General features: G+C 47.7%; 1 protein-coding gene across 2 annotated transcripts; it reads left to right on the top strand.

The window, feature by feature from the left end:
• The first annotated feature begins 1,880 nt into the window (after positions 1–1,880).
• Hdhd5 (haloacid dehalogenase like hydrolase domain containing 5) lies at positions 1,881–24,927 on the top strand. Of its 2 annotated transcripts, none has more exons than XM_031383226.1 (8): positions 1,881–2,066; positions 8,849–9,052; positions 11,614–11,726; positions 14,572–14,665; positions 16,072–16,102; positions 18,696–18,870; positions 23,598–23,786; positions 24,005–24,927. In XM_031383226.1, the coding sequence occupies exons 1-8, from the start codon at positions 1,908–1,910 to the stop codon at positions 24,240–24,242; spliced, it is 1,203 nt and encodes a 400-aa protein (XP_031239086.1). In that variant the 5' UTR covers positions 1,881–1,907; the 3' UTR covers positions 24,243–24,927. The 2 variants fall into 2 exon arrangements, with proteins under 2 accessions (XP_031239086.1, XP_031239084.1); XM_031383224.1 differs by having other exon boundaries at positions 1,886–2,066; positions 23,959–24,927.

Below are 24,927 nucleotides of genomic sequence, written 5' to 3'. Positions count from 1 at the left end.
TTTTCACAGGAGAGGCTGTCACTAGAACAAGTGTGAATACATTTAAAACCTTCTAGCTGCTAAACCTTTATATCATCATCACCATCATCATCATTATCATTATCATCACCATCATCATCATCATCATCACCACCATCATCATCACCATCATCATCACAGTCATCATCACCATCATCACCATCCTCCTCCTTCTCCTCCTCCTCCTCCTCCTCATCATCATCATCTCATAATGTCTTGGGGTGATCCTCTTGCCAGCCTCTGGAACTCTTGGATTATAGGTATGAGCCACCATCTCACATTTTCCTAAATTAGTTTCTAACCTGGACAGTGGTAATCTCCTGGCTGGGTTTATGTGCTGTGTGCTATGGTGGGTTTGACTAACAGCAATACATCTTCTAGTTTTTCTTTTCTTTTCTTTTTCTTTTTCTTTCTTTCTTTCTTTCTTTTTTTTTTAACAGATCCACGTGTAAGAGGTTTAACTGAGAGGGAGAGAGGGGGCAGTGGTGCGGAAGAGAGGAGGGAGAGGGGGAGAGAGAGAGAGAAAGAAAGAGAGAGAGAGAGGGAGCGAGCTAGCCATTTTTTAGTTTTTCATCGACAGTGGTTATTCTGATTTATGAACTTAGTCCTCAAAGCTGAGAAGCAATGCATACAACCGAAGTGAGTTAGAGGAGTCCTTGTCCATTCCTGACCCTCCACCCCACCTCCTCTCTCCTCTAGGCTCACTAATTTTTTTTTTGTAGGACTATATCCAGGAACGGGTCAAAGACTAAGGGAGGGAGCACCTCACACATTTCAAGCAGCGTGAAGAGAGATTTCTTTCTGCAGCAGGCTCTACCTCAGGATGACCAGATGGACTTCTACTGTCCTCTCTCACTGACCTAAGAGTATTCTTTCTGCAGAGTGCTTAGCTGTACACATCACATGTTTGTTGAATTCATTATCTGACTTCTCAGGACAGTGATCTTTTTACCTTGTTTTTGTTGTTGCTGTTGTTGTTTTTTTTTGTTTTGTTTTGTTTTGTTTTCCCGAGACAAGGTTTCTCTGTGTAGCCCTGGCTGTCCTGGATCTCACTCTGTAGACCAGGCTGGCGTGGATTTCTATCCACCTGCCTCTGCCTCCCAAGTGCTGAGATTAAAGTCATGCACCAGCCACTACTGCCCGGTTTACCTTGTTTCGTACACCAATTCCCAAGCCTCCCTACCAAGTGTGATTCAAGATCACTCAATATGTGGCCTTCCCGGGTTTTTGGGTCAGAGCCTGCAGGAAGTAGGACGGTCACGCATGTTTACCGAGTAAAAGATTTTTAAAGAGTAAGAAACAGCCGGGCGGTTGTGGCGCACACCTTTAATCCCAGCACTTGGGAGGCAGAGGCAGGTGGATTTCTGAGTTCGAGGCCAGTCTGGTCTACAGAGTGAGTTCCAGCACAGCCAGTGCTACACAGAGAAACCCTGTCTCGAAAAACCAAAAAAAAAAAAAAAAAAAAAAAAAAAAAAAAAAAAAAAAAAAAAAAAAAAAAAGGAGGAGGAGGAGGAGGAGGAGGAGGAGAAGCACGCCATTCAACATTCTTTGGATGAAGCTCAGAGGACCTGGAGTCGAGATTGCGGCCGAGGAACACGCCCCGTAAATCAGCAGGTGCACTGATTGGTCAGGTGTCTGTCCTCCCAGCGCTGGTGGCCGCGCACATCGACTCGCTGACCCCAAGTCTCCCCTCTGAGAAGCGAGGGACCCAGACCTGCCATTCTGCGGCAGACACGCCAGCGTCGCCCGCGCGCTCTCCGCTCCGCCTCCGAACGCGAGCCCGAGATCCACGGTCGGACTACCACTCCCGAGAGGCCCCGCGCAGGAGGCTGCTGATTGGTTGCTGGGCCGTGCGCGGGGAGGGGACAGGGAGCCCGAGAGTGGGCGAGATGCGCAGTGTGCGCGTGCGCGCAACGGGCGCGATGGCTGCGCTCGCCGGGCTGGGGGGTCTCGGCGCTGGGCGCAGTCTGTGGAAGCTGCCTGTGCGCCTGTCTGCGGGGCTCCAGGGCTGCGGGCCCCGGAGGGGCTACATCGTGAGCAGCGCTGAGGTGAGGACGCATGGGGTCTGCAGGAGCGGGGCCTGCGGGCGGGAGGACCGTGCGGGGCACCGAGCATCCTGGCCTGGGGCTGCCCTCCGGGAGACCGTGGAGCCGCAGAACCCTTCGACCTTCCCGAAGCGGTGTCCAGGTGCGCACCTTCCACCCGCTGGAAGAGTCCTTGTCTGGGGGAAAACGATCGGAACCAACCGCGGGTCAGTCTCGGGTGGGTTCGCAGCACCTTCCCGCGGGTCAGGAATGTTCCTCAGCAGTTAATTTGTTTCCACTTCTGTTGGAAGTAAGGGTTCGCCGATTCTTGTTTCTAAAAAGGTAACTGTTTGAATATGACTAGTAAACTGTACGGCTCAGGTGTGCAGCCGTCAAGACAAAGGAGCTGTTGTTATCATCATTATCATCATCATCATCATCATCATCATCATCGTGCGTGTGTGTGTGTGTGTGTGGGGGGTGTATATGTAGGCAGGTTAGAGAACAGCTTTGGGGTTCTCACCTTCTAGCGAGTGTTGTGTGGAACTCATGTCTTCAGGCTTGTCCTGCAAACTCTTTAACAGCTTAGCCATCTTGCTGGGCTTGGACTTTTTTTTTTAAATGTAAGTTCCCCCAAAATTAAGAGAGTATGAATTCCATATTTTTATCTTTCACATAAACAGTCACTGCGTTTTGGCACACCTGCTTATCTCTCCAGCTTTTTGGCTGCAAGACTTTAAATTCTGGAGTTCTTATCATTTCAACCCTAAACTGTGTGAGAACCTTTAAAAGAGGCGGTTTAAACGGAACCACAGTGCCATGCCTAACAACTTTCTCTCAACTTCGTTAGAAACTATAAGGGGATAGATTTGTTGGTGTGTTTGTGTGAGAAGCCTCAGTATGTTCCCTAACTGACCTGGAACTCACCCTGAAAACCAGGCTAGCCAAAAATCCTTGATGACCCATCCTCCTGCCTCTGCTTCCTAGGCGATAGGCTTTCAGGTATGTGCCACTAGGCCTGGTTTCAGGCATCCAGAACAGTGTTGCTTGGATTCACAGTAGGACAAAAATGAAATTGAACTGCTAAAGTGATTTACATCCCAAGAGAAGTGCTTCTCTGCGTCATGGCGAGCTTATAGAGAAATCCTGTCATCTTATCTCTTCAAACCTGTATGCTGATTCTCTCTGGAAAGAGTGAGATGATAAAATCAGAACAAAACTCTTGAAAAAAAAAAAAAGTAAGGGCTTTTATGGTCACTCTGAAACTTACCCATAAGTCCTAGTTAGGACTCCATTAGGAATTTTTTGAGCAATAGGGAAGGGCTGCAGAGATCCTGAAAGCCACTGGGTATGGGTGATATACGCAGATTAGAGGAAGTAGACTGATAACAAGGGGTAGGCCTGAACTAGCCAGGAGCTGAAGCAGGTGATGTGAGCCGTGTGGCTGGACAGAGACCTCAGCCCCTCCTAGAATCCTCACTTAATTCCAGAACAGCCCAAGGAGTAATGAAAAGGGCCCAGCTTGGCTGCTAGCTCAGTTTGAATTGGAATTCTGGACCCAGCACTTGCAAAACCAGCAGAGAAGCCTTTGATTCATTATTCTCTCAGAAGTTGGCTCTTTGATCAGGGGGAAGGAGCTGAGAAAAGAACCCAGGCATTGTACAAGTTAGGTAAATAATTGGTCCATTCTTTGTGGCTGTTTTGTTTGTTGTTTGGTGGGGGAGGGATACAGTTTTGCTAGATAACAGGGCATTTGGGGATAGATACTTCCTCAAAGTTTGGTAGACTAAAGAACAATACATTTGTTACATGTTTGGCATGGAGCCCAGTATACTCTCCTGAGCTGAGGTGCAGTGGGATCAGCCTTGGAGGCTTTTGGCTCTGTTTGTATATTTCCTGCATTGGTGAGAGACTTGCTAAGTGTCTCTGGCTACTATTTTCTGGTGGTTAGAAGTGACAGTCTTACTGATTTGAGTTGGCTTCTCCTTTTTTCCAGTTTTCCTGCCCACCTTCAACTTGGCCCATGGGCTAAGTAAGCCTGGGAGACTATGTATAAGCTGGGTAAAGGCCACTCCTCCCCCCCCTCCCCCCCAGAGCTCCTACCTGCTTAGTGGAAGGAAAATGAGCTACTACTTAGTCGGTCTCCTTAGTTTACCTGATACAGAAAGTCATAACGTCATTTCCTAATCTGTGCCCCCTTGGTTTCCCATCCTGCCTGGACTGCTGTTTCTCTGAGGTCTCTGACTGGTTTTCATGTGTCCCACCCTTAAATGGTGCTGCTCTTCCTATTTCCCTGAGAACAGAGACTTTAAAAAAAAAATGTTTGCTGGTGATTGTGGCACACGCCTTTTATCCCAGCACTCAGGAGGTAGAAGCAGGGGCATCTCTGTGAGTTCGAGGCCAGAGCTAGTTCCAGGACAGCCAGAGCTACACAGAGAAACTCTTTTCAACAACAACAAGAAAATCATTTGTGCAGCTGTATGTCTGCGTGTGGGCATGTGTGTTTGCATGTGGGTGTATGTCTGCGTGTGGGCATGTGTGTTTGAATGCGGGTGTGTGTATCTGCATGTGGGTATATGTGTCTGCGTGTGGGCATGTGTGTTTGAATGTGGGTGTGTGTGTCTGCATGTGGGTATATGTGTCTGCATGTGGGCATGTGTGTTTGCATGTGGGTGTGTGTCTGCATGTGGGTATGTGTGTCTGCATGTGGGTATATGTGTCTGCGTGTGGGCATGTGTGTTTGAATGTGGGTGTGTGTATCTGCATGTGGGTATATGTGTCTGCGTGTGGGTATGTGTGTTTGCATGTGGGTGTGTGTCTGCATGTGGGTATGTGTGTCTGCATGTGGGTATGCACACCCAAGTGCACATACCTTTGGTGGCCAGAGGCATTGCATCCCCTAGAGCTGAAGTTGTGGACAGCTGTGAGCTGACTGATGTAGGTGCTGGGAACCAAACTTGGGTCTTCTGGAAGAGGAGCAAGTGCTCTTAACCACTGAGCATCTCTTCATCCTGACAGCCATTTTCACCTGTAGTCCTGACTCCTGCACACCTGCCCCACAGGTCCTTCCTGACTGCCCACCTGCTGCTCCGCTTTTCACTGATGCACATCAGCATTACTCTCTTTCATGGTCCCCAGTCCCCAAAATAAAACCCATGATGACTTCTGTTGCCCTTTCTCTCTCCCCCTGCAGCTAAGCAGTTTCCAATCCTAGCAGTTTTCTTTCCTAGTAATAAGGCGTCCCTTTCTCTATCATTGTGGAATGTCCTTTTTTTTTTTTATTTGTGTATGTGAATTATATAAAACAGTGAGTTTCAGTATGACGTTTTTCCTACACATAGGCAATGCAGTAGGGATGTAGATCACGGGGTAAATACAGTGGAAACTTTCCTGTAGTCCTCCTGCTTGCCCGCCTCATCTTTTTAAAAATTCCATATGTGAGGGGAAACTGTGATGCTGTCTTCCTGTGCCTGGTTTCTTTATTGACAGAGAGGTCAGCTCACCCACGTCCTGACGTCTCCATTCTGGCTGCTGTGACCTCAGATAACCTCAACCGGATTCCCTTCGGTCAACCCGTTCTTTGCTTTGTAGACACAATTCCTCTGTAATCAGGCCTGAGGATGCCATTTTCCTGTTTTAGATTTCAAGGCATAGGAGCCCTGTGGTTAGTCCTCCATCCTTGTAGGTGAGGTACCCTGGTCCAGGCCTTTCTTACTACCCATGCTCCTCCGCTCTAGGGGCAGCGCTCAGCACAGACTGTCCTGGTGCTGTGTTCTCAAGGGTCTTTCCTCCTCATCTGTAGTCAGGGCTGTTCCTGTCCTGTCCTGTTGATTGGCTTCTTGGGAGAGGTGATGTTTTATTCTGGCTTACATTTATTTACTGTATGTGTGTGTGCATGGCACAGTTCACGTGTGAAGGTCCTAGGCAACCTGAAGGAGTAGGTTCTCAGCTTCCTTATAGATTCTGTGGCTGTCACTCAGCTTGTCAGGCTTCTTTGGCAAGTGCACTACCTACTGAGCCACCTGATGGCCCGATGTTTTTGAAACACTGTTTCAATAGGTAACCTAGACTGGCCTTGAATTCAGAATCCTCTAAGTCTTCCAAGGGCTGGCTGCAGGGCTGCAGGGCTGCAGGCATGTACCACAGACTTAGTTTAACAGAGGTTTTTTTTTGGGGGGGCGGGGGTTTCGAGACAGGGTTTCTCTGTATAGCCCTGGCTGTCCTGGAACTCACTCTGTAATCCAGGCTGGCCTTGAACTCAGAAATCCACCTGCTTCTGCCTCCGGAGAGCTGGGATTAAAGGCATGCGCCACCACTGCTCAGCCAGAGTTTTGATAGGTGAATTTCATACTTAATGCTTTCATTGATAGCTCAAAATTCTCTTCCAAGAAACTCGGCCTGTTTACAATACATGTACTTTTCAGACTTACATGTATGTTGAGAGGTAGGGCTCTAGCTCTTGCCTAGCTGTATAAGTTCCATTTATTCTGAGAACTTACAAGCTTTAAATAGACTCCTGCTTGTGAAATGCCACTGTTGTGGTTTGTTTTCTAGGCTAGCTGCTCGCCTTGTCCTGTTAACTAAGAGACAAGGGGCTGGAGCCTTCACTGTAAAGCTCTGGCTGGCCCCAACCTCCTAGTGCTAGCACTAAAGGCCTGTGACACAATGCCCTTTCTTACCTGTGGTTTGGCTTGCTCACCACAGATAAGACTGTGCATAGACTGTATATGTTCTTAAGAAGGGCTTGACCTAGTTGGCACCAACAAAAGAGAAATGGCAGACAAGTTAGGCTAGTTCATTTGTTTTGATAATTGAGACGTATCTTTTATATTAACAGGCAGTTTATAAACTAAAATGGAACTCTTTTTACCTAGGTAGTAAAAAAACCAATCAGCTGGGTTTGGCCGTGCATGCAGATGGATCTCTGTGAGTTCAAGGCCAGCCTGGTCTGTATAGTGAATTCCAGGACAGTCAGGACTGTTTCAAACCCCTGCCCCTCCCCTTAAAAGCTATCTCCAATGGCGGCAGCATTCACAGTGACTTCATCAAATTTGTGTATTGTCCTTGTGCGGGGTGGGAGGGGGGGCTGTTAATCTCTGTTTCATTCCAATTTAGTGTGTGTGCTGGCGAAGTGAGCACTAAAAACCTTAACAGGTGGTTTGGCTGGCATGGTGACACGCAACATGGTGACGTACAATTCCAGGAGCTGGAAGGCCGCAGCAGTCGGATCTCAGAGGCTCCAAGCTAGCCTAGTCTAGCCTAGTCTAAATAGTGAGTTGCAGGCTGGCCAGGTACACAAAGTGAGGCTGTGTCTCAAAAAACAGAGAGAGGTGGGAGGTGGGGGAAGGTGGGAGGGAAAGGAAAAAGAAAAGATGGGGCCAGATAGATGGCCATTGGGTGCCATTACCAACATCCACGTGGTGGCTCACAACGACCCTTAACTCCTGTTCCAAGGGATCCAACACTCTCTCTGACCTCGTCAGGTATCAGATACACACATGGTGCATAGTGTGTACAACCAGGCAAAACACTCATATGCATAAACATTTGTTTTAAAAGATGGCTATGAAGGCCAGTGTTTTTGGTTAAATTGTTTAATCTCCCAAAGAGAACCAGGTATAGAATTATGTTTTAATAATCATAGCTATGGGGTAAAAAGGAGTAAAGGAGAAAATATAAGCCGGGCAGTGGTGGCGCATGCCTTTAATCCCAGCACTTGAGAGGCAGAGGCAGGTGAATTTCTGAGTTCGAGGCCAGCCTGGTCTACAGAGTGAGTTACAGGACAGCCAGGGCTATACAGAGAAACCCTGTCTGGGGAAAAAAAAAAAAAAAAAAAAAAAAAAAAAAGAAAAGAAAAAAAAAAGAAAAAGAAAAAAAAAAGAGAAAATATAAACTGGTTGTATTAAAATGCTGGACTCATGTTTTCTTTGGATTTCTCTATTTCCAATTTTTTTTTAAAGATTTATTTATTGTTATATGTAAGTACACTGTAGCTGACTTCAGACACACCAGAAGAGGATGTCAGATCTCATTACGGATGGTTGTAAGCCACCATGTGGTTGCTGGGATTTGAACTCAGGACCTTCGGAAGAGCAGTCGGTGCTCTTAACCACTGAGCCACCTCGCCAGCCCTCTATTTCCAATTTTAAAGATTTATTTATTTTATATATGTTAGTACACTGTTGCTATCTTCAGACACACCAGAAGAAGGTATCAGATCCCATTACAGATGGTTATGAGTCACCACGTGGTTGTTAGGAATTGAACTCAGGACCTCTGGAAGAGCAGTCAGTGCTCTTAACCATTGAGCCACCTCTCTAGTTCTGTTTCCAGTTTTAAATTGCTTATATTTATTTTGCTTTTCCAAGACTGGGCCTTGCTATGTACCCAGTGCTCGCTTCAGATACACTATGTAGCCGAAGCTGGACATGGCTGCCTCTGCCTGCTGAGTGCTGGGAATACAGGTGTGGGCCACTGTGTCTGGTGCAGTTAATTTCAGTGAGGTAGTTCTGTGTTTGATAAACATGGTAAACTTACTTCTTTGCTACAGGTGGGCTTGGCTAGTCAGAAGTCCCATGCCTTGGTATAGTGGAAGGGTTCTTGCCTACCATGTGCAGAGCTTGATCTCTCGCACTGCCAAGAGAGGACAGGGAAGAAAGCAGGCTGTGCCTTCCTCTTCTGTTCTTTCTGATGCCATGTTCCAACAGTGGGCTGAGGACAAACCTTCCTGTGTGAGGTGGTTTCTTTCCCGAGTTTCTTCTGTCTCCTGATTCATGCAGTGCGGTTTTCTCTCCTTCCTCTCGTAGCGTTCTCCCACCTTTGGCTTACTGTTTGACATTGATGGAGTGCTGGTTCGAGGCCACAGAGTGATCCCAGCTGCTCTGGAAGCATTCAGCAAGCTGGTAAACTCCCAGGGGCAGTTGCGGGTACCTGTGGTTTTTGTCACAAATGCTGGGAACATCTTACAGCATAACAAAGCTCAGGAGCTGTCATCCCTGCTGAGGTGTAAGGTAAGAGGCAGCCAGAGGCATGGAAACCCAAAAACAGATTCCTATTGAAACCTCCACTGCAGCCCTACGTCCCTCTTGGTTAGGTTGAGTCCACAGTTGGGGCAGTGGGAGTCTGAGACTAAGTCCTTAAAGTTCTAGCCTAGACTTGTGATGGCATCAATAGAGTCTTCATACACATGTGTACACACATGGTTGAGTGAGCACAGAAATCCATCTTGTGGGACTGAGGATGTAGTTCGGTTGATAGAATTTGTGCCTAGCATATGTGAAGCCATGAGTTGGATCTCAGCATGGCATTACTAGCTATAGTGGTGTCCACTCATCATGGGCCTTGCTCAACTAGGCTGGGCTACAGGACACCCTGCTGGGGGGAGGTGGGAAGGGGACAGGATTCTGCCCTTGTATTTTAGTGTTTGTTTTTGAGACAAGGACTCATGTATCTGTGGTAGGTGGCGATGACTCTGGATGTCTGGCCTCACTTCACTAATTCTGGGATCACAGCTGTGCACCATCACACCTGCTTTATGTGCTGGGGATTAAACCCAGGGCTTTTTGCTTACTAGGCAAGCGCTCTGCCAGCTGAGCTGCAAAGATCACTTGTGTTCAGCATTCCACAGTGCAGATGGGGCTGTGCAATAACAGCTCTCACTAACAATAGTAATAGAAAGAGTGGCTGGTACCTGAGAGGCTGAAGCAGCAGGGTTATGCTTTATAGGTGGCTTGGGCTGCACAAGGAGACTTTGGGTCAAGAAAATAACAAAAATCCCAGCCATGCACCCGGCCTGCACATGGACCTGTCCATGGGTGCTGTCCTTCGAACGCCTAGCATCTCCCCTTTATAGTTCCTCACTGCATCCAAGACTGGCACCTGCTCAGTAAGGGTGAACTTAGTTTTGAGAAGGGGTTCTTTGTAACCAAGAGAGTCGATAAAGGCTGATTGGTGGAAGCTGAATCCAGGGTAGAGGCTGAATCCAGTACATTGAAACCCTTTCCATAAAGGGCCCTAAAAGCATTCTGAGGAACCTGGTGTGGTCATGCACACTTCTGTTTGAACAGAGGAGACCAAGGAAAGAGGATAACACAAGTTTGGGGCCAGTCTGAGCTGTGTAGTGAGACTCCATCTCAAAATAATAATAAAGACTTCACTGTTGGCGTTAGTGCAGATGTTGAAAAAGCTAAATCTTGGGAGCTGAGGAGATGGCACAGTGGGTAAAGTGCTTGAGTTAGATCTCTAGCACCCGTCTGAAAAGCCAGGCTTGGTGGCACATCTGCAATCCCAAGGTTGGAGATAATTGTATCCCTGAGGCTTGCTGGCCTGCCAATATAGCCTGTCAGCTAGTCTGGCAAAGCAGGGAGCTCCAGGTTGAGTGAGAGACTCAAAAAATAAGGTGGAGAGTAACTGAGAAAGACAGCAGTGTTGACCTCAGGTTCTCCACACATGCATCTTCTCACATACATGTGCACACACATGCATACAACACAAACTAGATCTTGGGCTGGAATGAGTCAGTGATAGAATACTTGCTTCTAATTTGCAAGGCCCTGATTCGGTGCCCAGCACTGCAGAGGTAAAGGTAAGCTCAGTTTTTAAGTAGAAGTGAAAACACAATGTGGAGGTCCAAGACAGATACATGATGACAGACCATGCTTGTCAGTACACTGTCACTGTCCTCAGACGCACCAAAAGAGGGCGTCAGATCCCATTACAGATGCTTGTGAGTTCCCGAGTGGGTGCTGGGAATTGAACTCAGGACCTTTGGAAGAGCAGTCAGTGAAGCTATTTCTCCAGCCCCAAACCATGCTTGTAAAGTCTGTGGTTTCCAACAGGGGTATTAAGAAATCTCAGAGGGGTCTCTGAGCTAAGCCCAGCAGGATCTTTTTTTTTTTTTTCCCCAAGACAGGGTTTCTCTGTGTAGCCCTGGCTGTCCCAAACTCACTCTGTAGACCAGGCTGGCCTCGAACTCAGAAATCCACCTGCCTCTGCCTCCCGAGTGCTGGGATTAAAGGCATGCACCACCACCACCACTACCACCACCGCCACCACCACCTCCTGGCTGCCCAGCAGGATCTTACTGCATCTTAATGCATCTCTTATTTTGTATGTGGAGAATTAAATTTGGCAGCCCCCTACACACAACCAATGGGTTGAACTCATGGTCTCTCTCTTTTTTTGGGGGGGGGTTCCGAAACAGGGTTTCTCTGTGTAGCCCTGGCTATCCTGGAACTCACTCTGTAGACCAGGCTGGCCTCGAACTCAGAAATCTGCCTGCCTCTGCCTCCCAAGTGCTGGGATTAAAGGCGTGCCCACCACTGCCGGGAGAACCCATGGTCTCTTACATAGTGGGCTAGTTAGTGCTCTGTCACTGAGCTACATTCCCAGCCCTAGGTAAGTCCTTGTTGCTATGTGGCTAAGTCTTAGCAAGTGTCAGGTGATTTACAATGTTTTATTTTTAGACCCCCTCCTGTCCCACCCCCAGTGACAGACCCCAGTGGCTGTCTCCCTGTCATTTTCTCTCAACCCTGTCTTCCCCTGCTTTCCTGTTCCTTGGTTATCTCTGTAGGTGGATCCAGACCAAGTCATTCTTTCTCACAGCCCCATGAAACTCTTCATGAAGTACCACAGCAAGCAGATGCTAGTGTCTGGGCAGGGACCCCTGGTGGAAAATGCCAGAGCGTATCCTTTTTGTTTTGCTGTTCTGGATGGAGAGGAGGGTGAAGGCTTGGGGTGCCAGAGTTGTGTGGTAGGATATTGGGAAACAAGGATAAATGGTTTGTGTGGTTAGTCCTTGAGACTGTTGGTAACAGACCAGACCACAGACCACATCAGAGCCATCTGCAAAGCTTAATGTACAGAGTCCTCTGTCTTAATCTTTTTTTTTTTTTTTTTTTTTTTTTTTTTTTTTTTTTTTTTTTTTTGGTTTTTCAAGATAGGATTTCTCTGTATAGCCCTGGCTGTCCTAGAACTCACTCTGTAGACCAGGCTGGCCTCAAACTCAGAAATCCACCTGTCTCTGCCTCCCAAGTGCTGGGATTAAAGGCGTGTGCCACCACCATCCAACCTCTGACTTAATCTTGAGCAATCTTGATCTCTGTGTCTCCAGTAAAAAGTTGAGAATCCCTAAGGCAATGATTCTCAGCCTGTGGGTTGTTACCCCTCTAGGGTCGAATGACCGTTTCATAGGGGTCACATATCAGATAACATTAGATTTTACATTATGACTTATAACAGTAGCAAAATTACAGTCATAAAGTAGCAACAACAATAATTTTACGGTTGGGGTCACCACGACATGGGGAACTGTATTAAAAGGTTGCAGTGGTAGGAACCTGAGAGCCACTGCTCTAAGCAGACACGCCCTAAGTGGGGGGGTCTCGCTCCAGCCTCCATCCATCCCTGTGAGCCCCTGCTGGGAATAGCGCACTGTTGGTCATGTATACTCAGAAGGCAAAGGACGTGGTCCCTGACCTTAGGCGTTTGTTCATGAGCCCTGGATGCTTCCTGGGCACTCTGCTAGGCTGTGCTCTGAGACACATTGGGACCCAGGTAAGAACGTGGGGAATGTGACTTACTCAGGGGAGCCATACTTGGGAGGGGAAGCACCTACAAACAGCAGAGGTGTGTGTAAGAGAGTGGGTGTTCTAGGGGAACAGAACTGATAGGGTAAACATACATTATAAATGGGATTTAGTCACTTTTCCTTCACAATAGGTGCTGGGTAGTTGAGAAATGGCCGTCTGCTGGTAGAGCCTATGAGCCCTGTAGCTGCTCAGTCCACACTGACTGAGCCTCAGCAGTCCCAACCTGGCACTGAAAGCCTGAGCGTTCCTGGAGAGAGCTTCAGTATGTGTTGAAATTCCTCAGATCTCTTACACCTGGATCATCTCCAAAAAGTGCTTTCTGATTCATGTTTCTTAGGTGAATGTAGGTCCAGTCAAGATGACAGTCATCACAGGGGTGGGAAGCAAGCTCAGCTCTGAGGGCACTGTGACCAAGTCTGACCACCTGTCTGTGATTATCAGGACTCGGGAGGTGAAAGGAGAGGACTGACTCCACAGGTTGTTCTTTGACATTCATAATCCCCACAAATAAATGTAATTTAAAAAAAAAAAGATGAACTGTTCCAGCACAGGGGCTGGGGATGAACCCTAGTTGGAGAGTATTTGTGTACCAAGCTGAGGCCCTTGGTTTGAGTCTCAAGTACCACAAAGAAGAAGAGATGGCACAGGGCCCAGGCAGTGGTTCAACAGGTAAAAGCCCTTGCTTCTGAGCCTTACCACCTGAGTTAGGTCTCCAGGTTCCACGCAGTGGACATCCGCCGTGCCCCTTCCCCAGCTAAGTAAACATATTTGAAAAACTGAAAAGATGGGCTCTAGGTTTGAGCATTGAAGTGCAGAGGGTACACCTGAAGCAGGAGCAGCCTTTAGCTTTAGAGGGTTGGGTGTCCTGGGAGGTGGTAAAGACTTCCTGGGAAGACATGGTATCAGTCAAAAGGAGAGGAATTGGGCATTAGAGGACAGAAAGGCAGGCTGGGGCTGGACAGTCTCGTCCTAAACTCAGAGCAGTGGAGAGCTGGTGCAGGCTTTACTGCTGTGGGTGGATCTGTTAGAATGATCATTTGGGGGATACTGGTTTTGAGTGTTATCTGAGACTAGTTAAGATGGGATGGAATTAAGGACAGGAAGATGGAGGCAGCTCTTAGAGGAGAGCAGGCTGGAGTTGGCATGGTTTTCTGCATGACGGTCCCTTCCTTGCCGAATGAGATTTGACTGTCAGTGTTGTAGTTTCCCATATTTGTGACTGTTGTGTGACTTTTCCTGGAGAGATGTGAACAATCATCTATGCAACCCAGATAGGGAAACAAAGACTGACCATTGGCTTGATGAGCCAGGCAGTTAGCTGGCGTGAAAGGCACACCTCAGAAAATCCTAGGGTGGCATGAGTGATGCCTGGTGAAAGATGCATCCCAGGAGCTTCCTGCACAGCTCGAAGGCAGCTTGGCTATGGGAGTGTCTCTTCCCCCAGAATCTTGTATAACCATATAGCTTGAGGGAGGTTGTGGCTCTGGTAACTTTAAGGGACTCCCACTTCCCTCCAGGAGGGAATGTTTCAATTCAGAGGAAATAGCTATTCACTAGTTACTTGATTTTGCCTAGCTCCTCACAGCCCAGTACTTAGGGTCGTATTACTCACAAGCACCAGTTGGAATGGCCCTGCACATAGCAGAAGCTCTTTGAGTTCACAGTGGGGTTTGGCCTCTGTTCTCTGGCTCTTGCTGGTGTAGATAGAGAGTCTAGTACCTGGAATATGCCCTCGTGGGTACCAAGGGGCTACACTGGTGTTGCATGCGCCTGCTCTATCTGTGCAGCCACAGCCTGCACTTGGTGCCTGTGGGATTTATGACAGCTGCCTGCCTGCTGTGGCCTGGCCTGGGTTTGGTTCTGCCCTCTTGTCATCTGGTGTATGTATAAAAGCATCTTCCCAGAACCGTGTAGCTTTGCTTCCCTGATCTCGGCTGCAGACTAGGTTTCCAGAATGTGGTGACAGTAGACGAGCTGCGAAAAGCCTTCCCGGAGCTGGACATGGTGGACCTTCAGCGGCGGCCGAAGACCATGGTAATGAGGACAGGGTGGGTTACCTCACCCTTCACGGTATTCCCGGGCTCTTGTGTGGTTGTCTTCCTGTTTCTTCTCAGTGTCGGTTCCTTGGGTTGGTCCTGCCACCCTTCTGCAAGGAGCTGCTTCTGCACTGGTGTTCTTGCAAAGGTGTGTCTGGCCAGGACTGTGTTCCCTGGTTAGGTAGGAATGGCTGAGAGAAGCAGTGGGCTCCACACTCTAGCCTTCTGCTTTGTTAGAATTACCTAGCAACTCCGTTCAGTGTCTTGGCATTTGCTTCAGTCTGCAGTACACCTTGGTGGCTTCCCCAGGTTTCCCAGGGGAGCCACTAAGCTCTGTTAGTTACTCACTCTGCTCCTTTATCCTGAAGCACAGCCAGGCTGCCTTGTGAGGACTCTGTTTTTCCACTGCCCTGCTGTAAGGACCATAGGTGAAGAAAGTGGCTTCATTTCCTTTTACAGTTCTGGTGGCCAAAGCCAGATTGTACAGGCTTGAAGTCTTTGCCAACTCAGCTACACCTCAGCCCATGATTTCTTATTTCTTGGGATCACCAGTTCCAGGCCCTCTTTGGCCCTTTGGAATATAACTGCCTGTCTCCTAAGGTGCCTCTTGGCCCATTCTCATAAGATTGTTTTATACATTTAATAGCTTATGTTAACAATTTAGGATTTGATGAAATACATTTGTAGACAGATAAGCTTACTTCATTAATTTAATAGAAAATAGGTTATAAGTTCTCCTACCAGGATTTTCTAGCTGTAGAGCAGATCCCGTCCTTTGAGATCTTTTTCTTGAGTCACTAAAATTCTGAGATGAACGAGAATCTAGAGTGGGAACACATCTCAGAATAGCTGCGAGGCTGAGCTTGGCACAGGAGAAGTGACTCATGTCAGCCAAGACTGCAGTGGTTCAGGGAAGAGTGAACCCAAGGCTGCTGAAGAGAAACCCTCTAGAACTGGCCTAAGGATGAGTGTCCTCACACACAGAGAGCTCCTCTCCACAGGCTGGCCCTCCTTTAGAACTGGCCTAAGGATGAGCGTCCTCACACACAAGAGAGCTCCTCTCCACAGGCTGGCCCTCCTTTAGCTCCCTGACACTAGAGGCCCTTGCTCGGCCAGGACTTTGTTTTCTCTCCGGGCTGGAGCAGCACAGCTGACCACCAACCCTCTTGGCCAACTTTGCACATGGCATCTCTCAGCCTGTATTGAGTCCAGTCTGGGCCTTGGTTTTCTTTCCCTTGTGCATCTTCTTCCTAAGTTCTGTCTAGTTCTTGGCTTGAGCTGGTCCTTGGGAGTGGTCTCTGACCTGTGGAGGACCTGTCTTTCCTGCTCCTCAACTCTGGAGACTTAACTGCTCAGAGTGGAACGGGACTAGCATTGACTGGCCTCCTCTTTGTCTTTTGGCAGCACCTGAGGAATGACTTCCCTACCATCGAAGGTAAGAGAGGCCCTGTTCCTGGGTGGGTGTGGGCTAAAGAGGTCCTGTGCCTGGGTGGGCGTGGGCTAAAGAGGCCCCGTGCCTGGGTAGCGTGGGCTGTTTCCCTCTGTCACATCAGCCCCTGGCTCACCTGAGGCATAGCCCTGGCTGTCCACTCCATACTCTGAGACATGTGTTGGGGTTTCTCCTTCTCTACAGTGCTTAACTTACCTGAGTTATAAGCACAGTAACTTTCAAGAGTTACTTGTCCATAGGCAAGGACAGTCTAGCACAGTGAGGCTTAGGACAATAAAGACATTGTAACTTCTTGTTGCTGTCCTGAAGTAAAATAACTTTCCCACTATCAGAAAGTAGTCAGTGGCCAGTTGTAGTGGTGCATGTTTGTAGCCTCCCACTTGTAGGGCTGAGGTGAAAAGATTGGAGTTCAAGGCTGTCTGGGGCTTCACAGTGACTCTTATCTCAAAACCAAACAAAGTAGTATAGTGTAGTCTTGTGCCCTCGCTGTGCCAGGGAGTGAAAGGAAAGTGTCTTGGTGAGACATTGGTGTTGTAATTATCTGAGAAGTAAATGATTGTTCTAAACACAGTGACCAGGAATGTCCCAGCAATGGGTAAGGCTGTGTTTATAGCTCTAATACAGGTACGTGGGCAGAATTGCCACTGGTGAGCTGATTTCTAAAATGGAGAACAATTCTTGGTAATTTTTTTGTTTTTGTTTTGTTTTGGAGATAGGATTTCTCCCGGCTATCCTAGAACTTGCTCTGTAAACTCACAGATCTGCTTGCCTCTGCCTCCTGAGTGCTAGATTAAAGTTGTGTGCCACCACTGCCCAGCTAATTTGTGGTAAATTTTAAAGAAATATTAGGAGTCTCTTGGTTGATTGTATGATCACTTAAAAATTGTTAAAGTGTACAGAAATACTTTGGACAGCTGGAGAGATGGCGTAGCAGTTAAGAACAGCTGGTGTTCTTGCAGACCTAGGTTTGAGTCTCTGCACCCACGTGGTAGCTCATAGCCATCTGTAAATTCAGTTCCTGATAAACCAAGTGCCTTCTTTAGGCATCCACAAACTTGCATCAGGTATGCAAATACATACATGCTGGCAAAACACTCATGCAAAGTAAATAAATAAGTAGTTAGAGCATTTTGTGGTTAGATATAAGATGGAGTTGCTCCAGCAGTCCTGATGAGGATTGGGGTACTGCTAGGATAGGACAGTGTTTGCCTGTGTAGAGTTCTCTATCGAGTGTTCAATTGTGACAATCAAAATGGGTCCTCCATCTTTTAATTTTAACTTTATTTATTTATTTATTTATTTATTTATTTATTTATTTATTTTTCCGAGACAGGGTTTCTCTGTGTTCCCTGGCTGTCCTGGAACTCACTCTGTAGACCAGGCTGGCCTTGAACTCAGAGATATGCCTGCCTCTGCCTCCCAATTAACTTTATTTTTTAAATATTTTTTTTTGATACAGGGCCTCTATGTAGCCCTGGCTGTCCGAGAACTCACTATGTAGGCCAGGCCACCCTCCGACTCACAGGGAGCCTCCTCCTGTCTCTTGAATGCTGGGAGTAAAGGGGTGTGGCCAGTTCACACTTTTATTTAGGTGCATATATGTGTCTGTGTACATGCCACATGTATTCAGGGACCTGTGAAGGCTAGAAGAGGTCATTGGATGCTTGGATCTGGAGTTACAGGTGTTTGTGACCCATTGGACATGGGCACTGGGCGTTGAGCTCGGGTCCTTTGCTGTTGGACATGGGCACTGGGCGTTGAGCTCGGGTCCTTTGCTGTTGGACATGGGCACTGGGCGTTGAGCTCGGGTCCTTTGCAGGGACAGCAAATGACTTTAGCCACTGAGTTCTCTCTCTGTCCCCTTACTTTGCTGTGTTCTGAGACAGAGTTCTCACTGCCTTGACTGGCCTTGATCTTTTTTGGGAAAAAGATCTCATGTAGTGATCACTGGCTTCTGATTTTTGGCTAGATCAATAGCTGAGGTTGACTTTGAGCTATTTAGCATCCCGTATCCACCCCTCAAGTGGCCGTGCTGTCACGTGGTGTGTGCTGTCTTGCTGGGCCTTAGTTTTTACTTGTTTATTTGGTACTACTAGGGTTGGGATTTAGGGCCTTGTTCATGCTAGGCAAGCACTTGATTACTGAGGCATACTTTCAGGGCCTGTGTTTCTTTTTATTTTAGATCTAGTTGAGGCAACTGAAGTTTAGCAGTGAGTAACTATCGCAGTTCCACATGGCTCCCTCATTCCAAGTTCTCACGTATGGCTCAGAAATGTGACTGAGGGAGGCTAGCCCCATAGAGTGCAGTAGAGTTTGTAGGGTGAGGTATAGGTAGGGCATCTCATAGGCCATGAGATCTGCTGCTTCTGTGAGACACCCTTAGGGTGAGTTCTATTCACCCAGGGCACACTGGGACATGGCTTGGCCAGGGCTGCTCAGTTGTGACCTTAGTAAAGATCTCTAGCTCAGGTAGGTATTGCTAACTGGCCTCTGTAGTCTCTGAAGGGCCTTCAACCCACCCACCACGAAGGGCAGGGCAAGGACCCTGCTTCCTCACCCCTGTGCCTTTGAATTTTAGGGGTCCTCCTCCTTGGGGAGCCGGTCCGCTGGGAGACAAACCTGCAGCTGATTATGGATGTCCTTCTTAGCGACGGAAATCCTGGAACCAGCCTGGCTAGAGCTCCATACCCCCACCTCCCTGTCCTGGCTAGCAACATGGACCTCCTGTGGATGGCTGAAGCCAAGATGCCCAGGTGAGAACACAGTGTCCCTGGCTTTTACCTCGTGAGCCTTGGAGACGCCACCATAACCTGCCCTCTGAGAGTAAAAGCTTTCAAGAGTTTCTTCATATCACTTATTAAGCTAAAACTACAGATTGCTGAGCATGAAGATGTGTTGACTGATTTTTTGTTTTGTTTTGTTTTGTTTTTTTGTTTTTGTTTTTTGAGACAGGGTTTTTCTGTATAGCCCTGGCTGTCCTGGAACTTACTCTGTTGACCAGGCTGGCCTCAAACTCAGAAATCTGCCTGCCTCTGCCTCCCAAGTGCTGGGATTAAAGGCATGTGCCACCACTGCCCGGCATTTTGTTTTGTTTTTGAGTGATTTTTAATATGTGCCCCATCCCTGACGACCTCAACACACCATCGGATGGGCAGCTGTAAGGGATACCAGTCTGTATGCATGCAAGGATCTTCTAGCCGGGCAGTGGTGGCGCACGCTTTTAATCCCAGCACTTGGGAGGCAGAGGCAGGCAGACTTCTGAGTTCGAGGCCAGCCTGGTCTACAGAGTGAGTTCCAAGACAGCCAAGGCTACATAGAGAAACCCTGTCTCAGGAAAAAAAAAAAAAAAAAGGATCTTCTAATGCTGGTCCTGTCACTTCTCTGTTTGCTTTCATATCCACCCTAGGGATGGGAAAGCTGGGACCATAAACCAGGATAATTCCCAGGCTGTGGAGCCAAGAGCCGAGACCAGCTGTGCTGCACCTGTGTCATGGCCTTTTCCGGGCTGATAGGTACCTCTTTTGTGGCCCTCAGTGCCTGCTGTGAAGCCAGCTGATGACAGAATATAGTATCTTCTCTCTCTGTCATGGACTTGTAGAGGCTGTGTGCCGTCAGCAGAGGGTGGTTTAGACCCAAGACTAGGCCTTAAAGATGCAGGGCTTCCTTCCTGTGGCTCTGCCTCCTTTTCTTTCTCTTTGTGTGAGCTAGGATGGCGCTACACCACATAGCTCAATGACTTCAGCTCATTACCTTCCTGCCTCAATTTCCCCACAGTTCCTGTCACATTTAAGGATATTCTGTAGCCTGAGGTTAGGTATTTTCTCTGAGTTAGAAGAGACACCATGACCAAGGCAATTCTTATAAAGGAAAACATTTCAGTTTTAGAGTTTTAGTCCGTTATCAGCATGGTGGGAGGCATGGCAGTGTCCAGGCAGACATGGTGCTGGAGGAGCTGAGGGTTCTACTTCTTGACTGGCAGGCAGCAAGAAGGGACTGTGTTCTACACTGGGTGGAGCTTGAGCATAGGACTTCACAGTGACAGTGTTCTTCCAACAAGGCAACGGGTCCTAATAGTGCCACTCCGGTGGGCCAAGCATTCAAACACTACCTATTCAGGCCACCACAGTCATGATATGTTGATTCAAGATAGGGATCAGGCGAGGGTTAGGCATGTAGCTGCAAGTTGAGAAGCATGGGGAAACGGTTCGTGGACCAGATTTAATGTAATTTTTATTTTTATTCAATTATTTTTGTATTATTTTGTATTATTCAATTATTTTTGTATTGTTTTGAGACAGAGTCTCACTCTTTAACTTTGATTTGTTTGTGACTCACAGTGTAGTCCAGGCTAGCCTTAAAAATCATAATTATGCCGAGCGGTGGTGGCGCATGTCTTTAATCCCAACACTTGGGAGGCAGAGGCAGGCGGATTTCTGAGTTCGAGGCCAGCCTGGTCTACAGAGTGAGTTCCAGGGCAGGCAGGGCGATCCAGAAAAACCCTGTCTTAGAAAACCCTGTTTCGAAAAACCAAAAAAAAAAAAAACAAACCATAATTATTCTCTAGCAGACTTCTGAGTGCTGGGATTACAGGCATGTGTCACCATGTCTGCCTCTGTTTACTTCATAATCTCAAAGTTAGCTGCTTGTCGTGGTACATAGTGGTAATTTTGGCAAGAGAAGACAGAGGCAGGAGAACCACATGTTTGACACTAGTGTGGGCTTCATGTGTAGTTCCAGGCCAGCCTAGGATATAACAAAATCCTGCTTCACAAAATAAGAAGAAAATAGAATTCTTTTGTTGTTGTTGTAATGTTGTATTGTTTAAGATAGAGTCTCACTGTTTAGCCTGATTGGTGTTGACTTTGGTCAATTGGCAAATCTGATTCTTGGAGACCTGGGACCTGAGGACTTGAAAGAATGGGGTGAGGAGCTAGAGAGATGGCTTAGTGGTTAAGAGTACTGACTGCTCTTCCGAAGGTCCTGAGTTCAAATCCCAGCAACCACATGGTGGCTCACAACCACCCATAATGATACCTGATGCCTTCTTCTGGGGTGTTTGAAGTCAGCTACAGTGTACTTATATATAATAAATAAATCTGAAAGAAAGAGAGAAAGAAAGAAAGGAAGGAAGAATGGGCAGACTGTATAGTCTAATGCTGTGAACAGCCTTCCTTTAGCCTCACTGTACTTTTTTTTTTTTTTTTTTGGTTTTTTGAAACAGGGTTTCTCTGTGTAGCTCTGGCTGTCCAGGAACTCACTCTGTAGACCAGGCTGGCCTTGAACTCAGAAATCTGCCTGCCTCTGCCTCCCAAGTGCTGGGATTAAAGGTGTGTGCCACCACTGCCCGGGCTCACTGTACTTTTATACACAATGGTGACAAAGAAAGCAGTGATCCAGGGAAGGTTGTTTTGAGTTCAGACAAACATGTAAATAAACACCAGTAAGCACATACTAAATATTAGCAGCACAGGCCTTTCCCAGATCTTTCTCAGGACAGACCAATTTAAACACTGGCACGTACTATAGATTATCTCTGGGAAAGCATGAAAGCCAGGCAGGAGGCCATGTCCAGATGCAGCGCACACTGATCAGACTGGGTTTTATAGCTGTGTTCTGACATCCAACAAGAATAAGCGTGCTTTATAAATTGAATGTGAATGTTTGCATTAGAGGTACAAAGTCACATCCAGGAACCAAATGTACCTCTTCTTTTTTTCCTGGAGCCTTTCTCACAGTTCCCCAAGATATTGTTCACCATGGCTCAGTCTTTTGACTGAGTTCTGACAGTTGGCCTGGAGTTCCCTATATAAGACAGGCTGAACTTGAACTTGAAGAGATCTGCTTGCTTCTTGATCTCCCAAGTGCTGAAATCAAAGGCCTGCATCACTACACCCACCCAGGAAATGTAATTTGAGTGTAAGCGAGTGACATTGAATATGATACCAAGCACAGTGTCAGTTAGGGATGGGTCAGCACTGAGGACAGAATACAGAAGCACTTTACACAAGGTGGTGTATTGGCTTTCTTATTAAAGAAGCTAGCAATCTGAGGCTTCGTGCAGCTCCTTTTTGTTTTGTTTTTGTTTTTTTGGTTTTTTTTGTTTTTGTTTTTTGAGACAGGGTTTCTCTGTGTAGCCTTGGCTGTCCTGGAACTCACTCTGTAGACCAGGCTGGCCTCGAACTCAGAAATCCACCTGCCTCTGCCTCCCAAGTGCTGGGATTAAAGGCGTGTGCCACCATCGTCTGGCCTTTTTTTTTTTTTTTTAAGATTTATTTATCTATTTTATTATATGAGTACACTGTAGCTCCAGTTGGCCTCTCTCACTCAGGCCCAAAGATTTATTTATTATTATAAATAAGTACACTGTAGCCATCTTCGGATGCACCAGAAGAGGGCGTCAGACCTCATTACAGGTGGTTGTGAGCCACCATGTGGTTGCTGGGATTTGAACTCAGGACCTTCGGAAGAGCAGTCAGTGCTCTTACCTGCTGACCATGTTGCCAGCCCCCGTGTGCAGCTCTTTATTAAGGACACGTGTGTCTTTCTGCAGCCTCCTTAAGCCTTGCCTATATAGTCCAGCATGGCTGGCTAAGTGCCAGCCATCATATTAGCATTTCAGATGTCAGGAAGCAGTAGAGTAGGCTGTTAACTTGCTACACTGACAGAATACTTGAATAAACAACTTAAAAGGAGGAAGATTAGTTTCTGCTCTATTGATTTGGTGCTTGTGGGGACCCTAACACTGTGATAGGACGCAAGCTGTGGAGCAAAATGGTTGCCTTTTGATAGCTGGGAAGCAATGAGGTAGGCAGGGGGGAGCATGCTCCAGTGACTTGGTTCCTGTTAGGCTCTGCTTACTGAGGACTCTAGCACCAGCCAAGGTGTCATCAGCTGGGACCAAGCCTTGCGCTGTGGGGCCATGTAAGGTCAGGCAGAGTGCGCTTCCTTGTTTTCAGGGCCTTGTGTCACAGCCAGTCCAGCACCTCTGGTTCTGTTGACTGTGGGGTTCACGTGTGTAACGTATAGACTAAGTGACCACACCTAGCCTCAGGGGAGCGAGCACACTCTGGCAGCCAACACTTGTGGCACAGCACCCAGTCTTAGGGTTTGGGGCCAGGTAAGATGGTGTTGTGGGTAAATGCCTGCTCTCAAGCTGACAACTTGAGTTTGAGCCTTGGGACCCAAATAGAGTTGGAATGAGAGGCTGACTCCAGAAAGCTGTCCTCTGACCTTTGTATGCTCACCGTGGCACACGTGCATGCATAATATTAATTTTTTAAAACCCCAAACACTATGTTTTAGGAGTGAGACTTTCAGGGTTTTCACCCTAGTTTTGCTCCCTGGGGAAATTGCCTGCTCTTGCCTCAGTTTCTTCATGTGAATGACTCCAGGGAAGGGGGTACAGGTTAGTTTCATGGAGACAGCTTAGAGAGTGGCAGGCGACCTCAAGGCTGAGTTGCTGAGATCTCTTCTTGGGCAGGTTTGGTCATGGCGCCTTTCTGCTATGCCTGGAAACCATCTACCGGAAAGTAACAGGCAATGAGCTGAAATACGAGGGCCTGATGGGCAAACCCAGCGTCCTCACTTACCTGTATGCAGAGGAAGTGATCAGGCAGCAGGCTGAGAGGCGGGGCTGGGCCGCCCCCATCAGGAATCTGTATGCTATAGGGTAAGTCCACTACATCTCTATTCTCATAGCTTCTTTTCTTTCCATCTGCCCACACCACCCTGGCTTCCCCACAGCTGAATCACACCACCCCCAGGCTGATCTCTGTTCTGGTAGTTTGAAACATTAAACTGAGGTTTTCTTTCTTTGCTCTCTGGTATTGCTGCCCTGCCAGTGATAACCCCATGTCTGATGTCTATGGTGCCAACCTGTTCCATCAGTACCTGCAAATGGCAAATCATGGAGAGGAGGAGCAGCAGATGGGTGGACAGCAGAAGCAGCGGCCTTCAGCAACACAGAGCTGTGCTTCCATCCTGGTATGCACTGGCATATACAGTTCTCAGGACCCAGGCTCCCAAGTGCCTGCTCCTGGAAGGGAAGAGCTTCCATTCCACGGGCACCGAGACTTCCGCTTCAGTCCAGAGCTCCTGCAGGCCTCCCACATCGTTCATGATGTAAATGAAGCTGTGCAGCTGGTCTTCCACCAGGAGGGTTGGGCTTGAGAGTAAGGAGATGGAGCAGAGGCATCGGGGGCTGTTGGGACATGCGCTCAGGGAATCCTGTGTGCCAGGCTGAGGTCTGGATCACAGGCATCAAGTCCAAGCCTGGTCTCTTGCCATTGCTTCCTGGAACAAAGACGACTGCGGCTTCAGTACCTACAGAATGCCCTTTGGGCAGCATTTCAGGAGAAGGGATGGATTTCTGGGCCCTTCCTGTGCGTCTCTTGCCTTGAGTCTGACCTCATGCTGGTCCCTTCACCTCTGTGCCTAGAGATGTGCCTCAGTGTCCTCCTCTGAGTGAGGACCTTTTTTTCCAGACAGCATCTCACTGTTGTAGCTCCAGCTGTCCTGGAACTCACTATGTAGCCCACGTTGTCCTGAAACCCAGCTCTGCCTGTCTCTGCCTCCCCAGTGCTGGGGTCAAAGGTACGTGCCGTCACGTCTGCCTCAGTAAGGACTTTAAAAATAGGGCACAGTGTACAATTATGTGGAAACCTGTGGAGAGCCTCTGGTCACACTGATGGAAGCACTGTGCCAGGGAGGGGTGTGACTGACACTCTCCATAGTGCTTACTGTATTTTACAGTGTTGCCCAGAGACTTTGAGGATTTTTTTTTTTAAATTAAAAACTATCCTAATATCTGT

This window comes from Mastomys coucha, unplaced genomic scaffold (assembly GCF_008632895.1).
Source record: "Mastomys coucha isolate ucsf_1 unplaced genomic scaffold, UCSF_Mcou_1 pScaffold20, whole genome shotgun sequence".
NCBI lineage: Eukaryota > Metazoa > Chordata > Mammalia > Rodentia > Muridae > Mastomys > Mastomys coucha.
The sequence above is the reverse complement of the archived record's forward strand: the minus strand, read 5'-3'. Positions and strand labels throughout refer to the sequence as shown.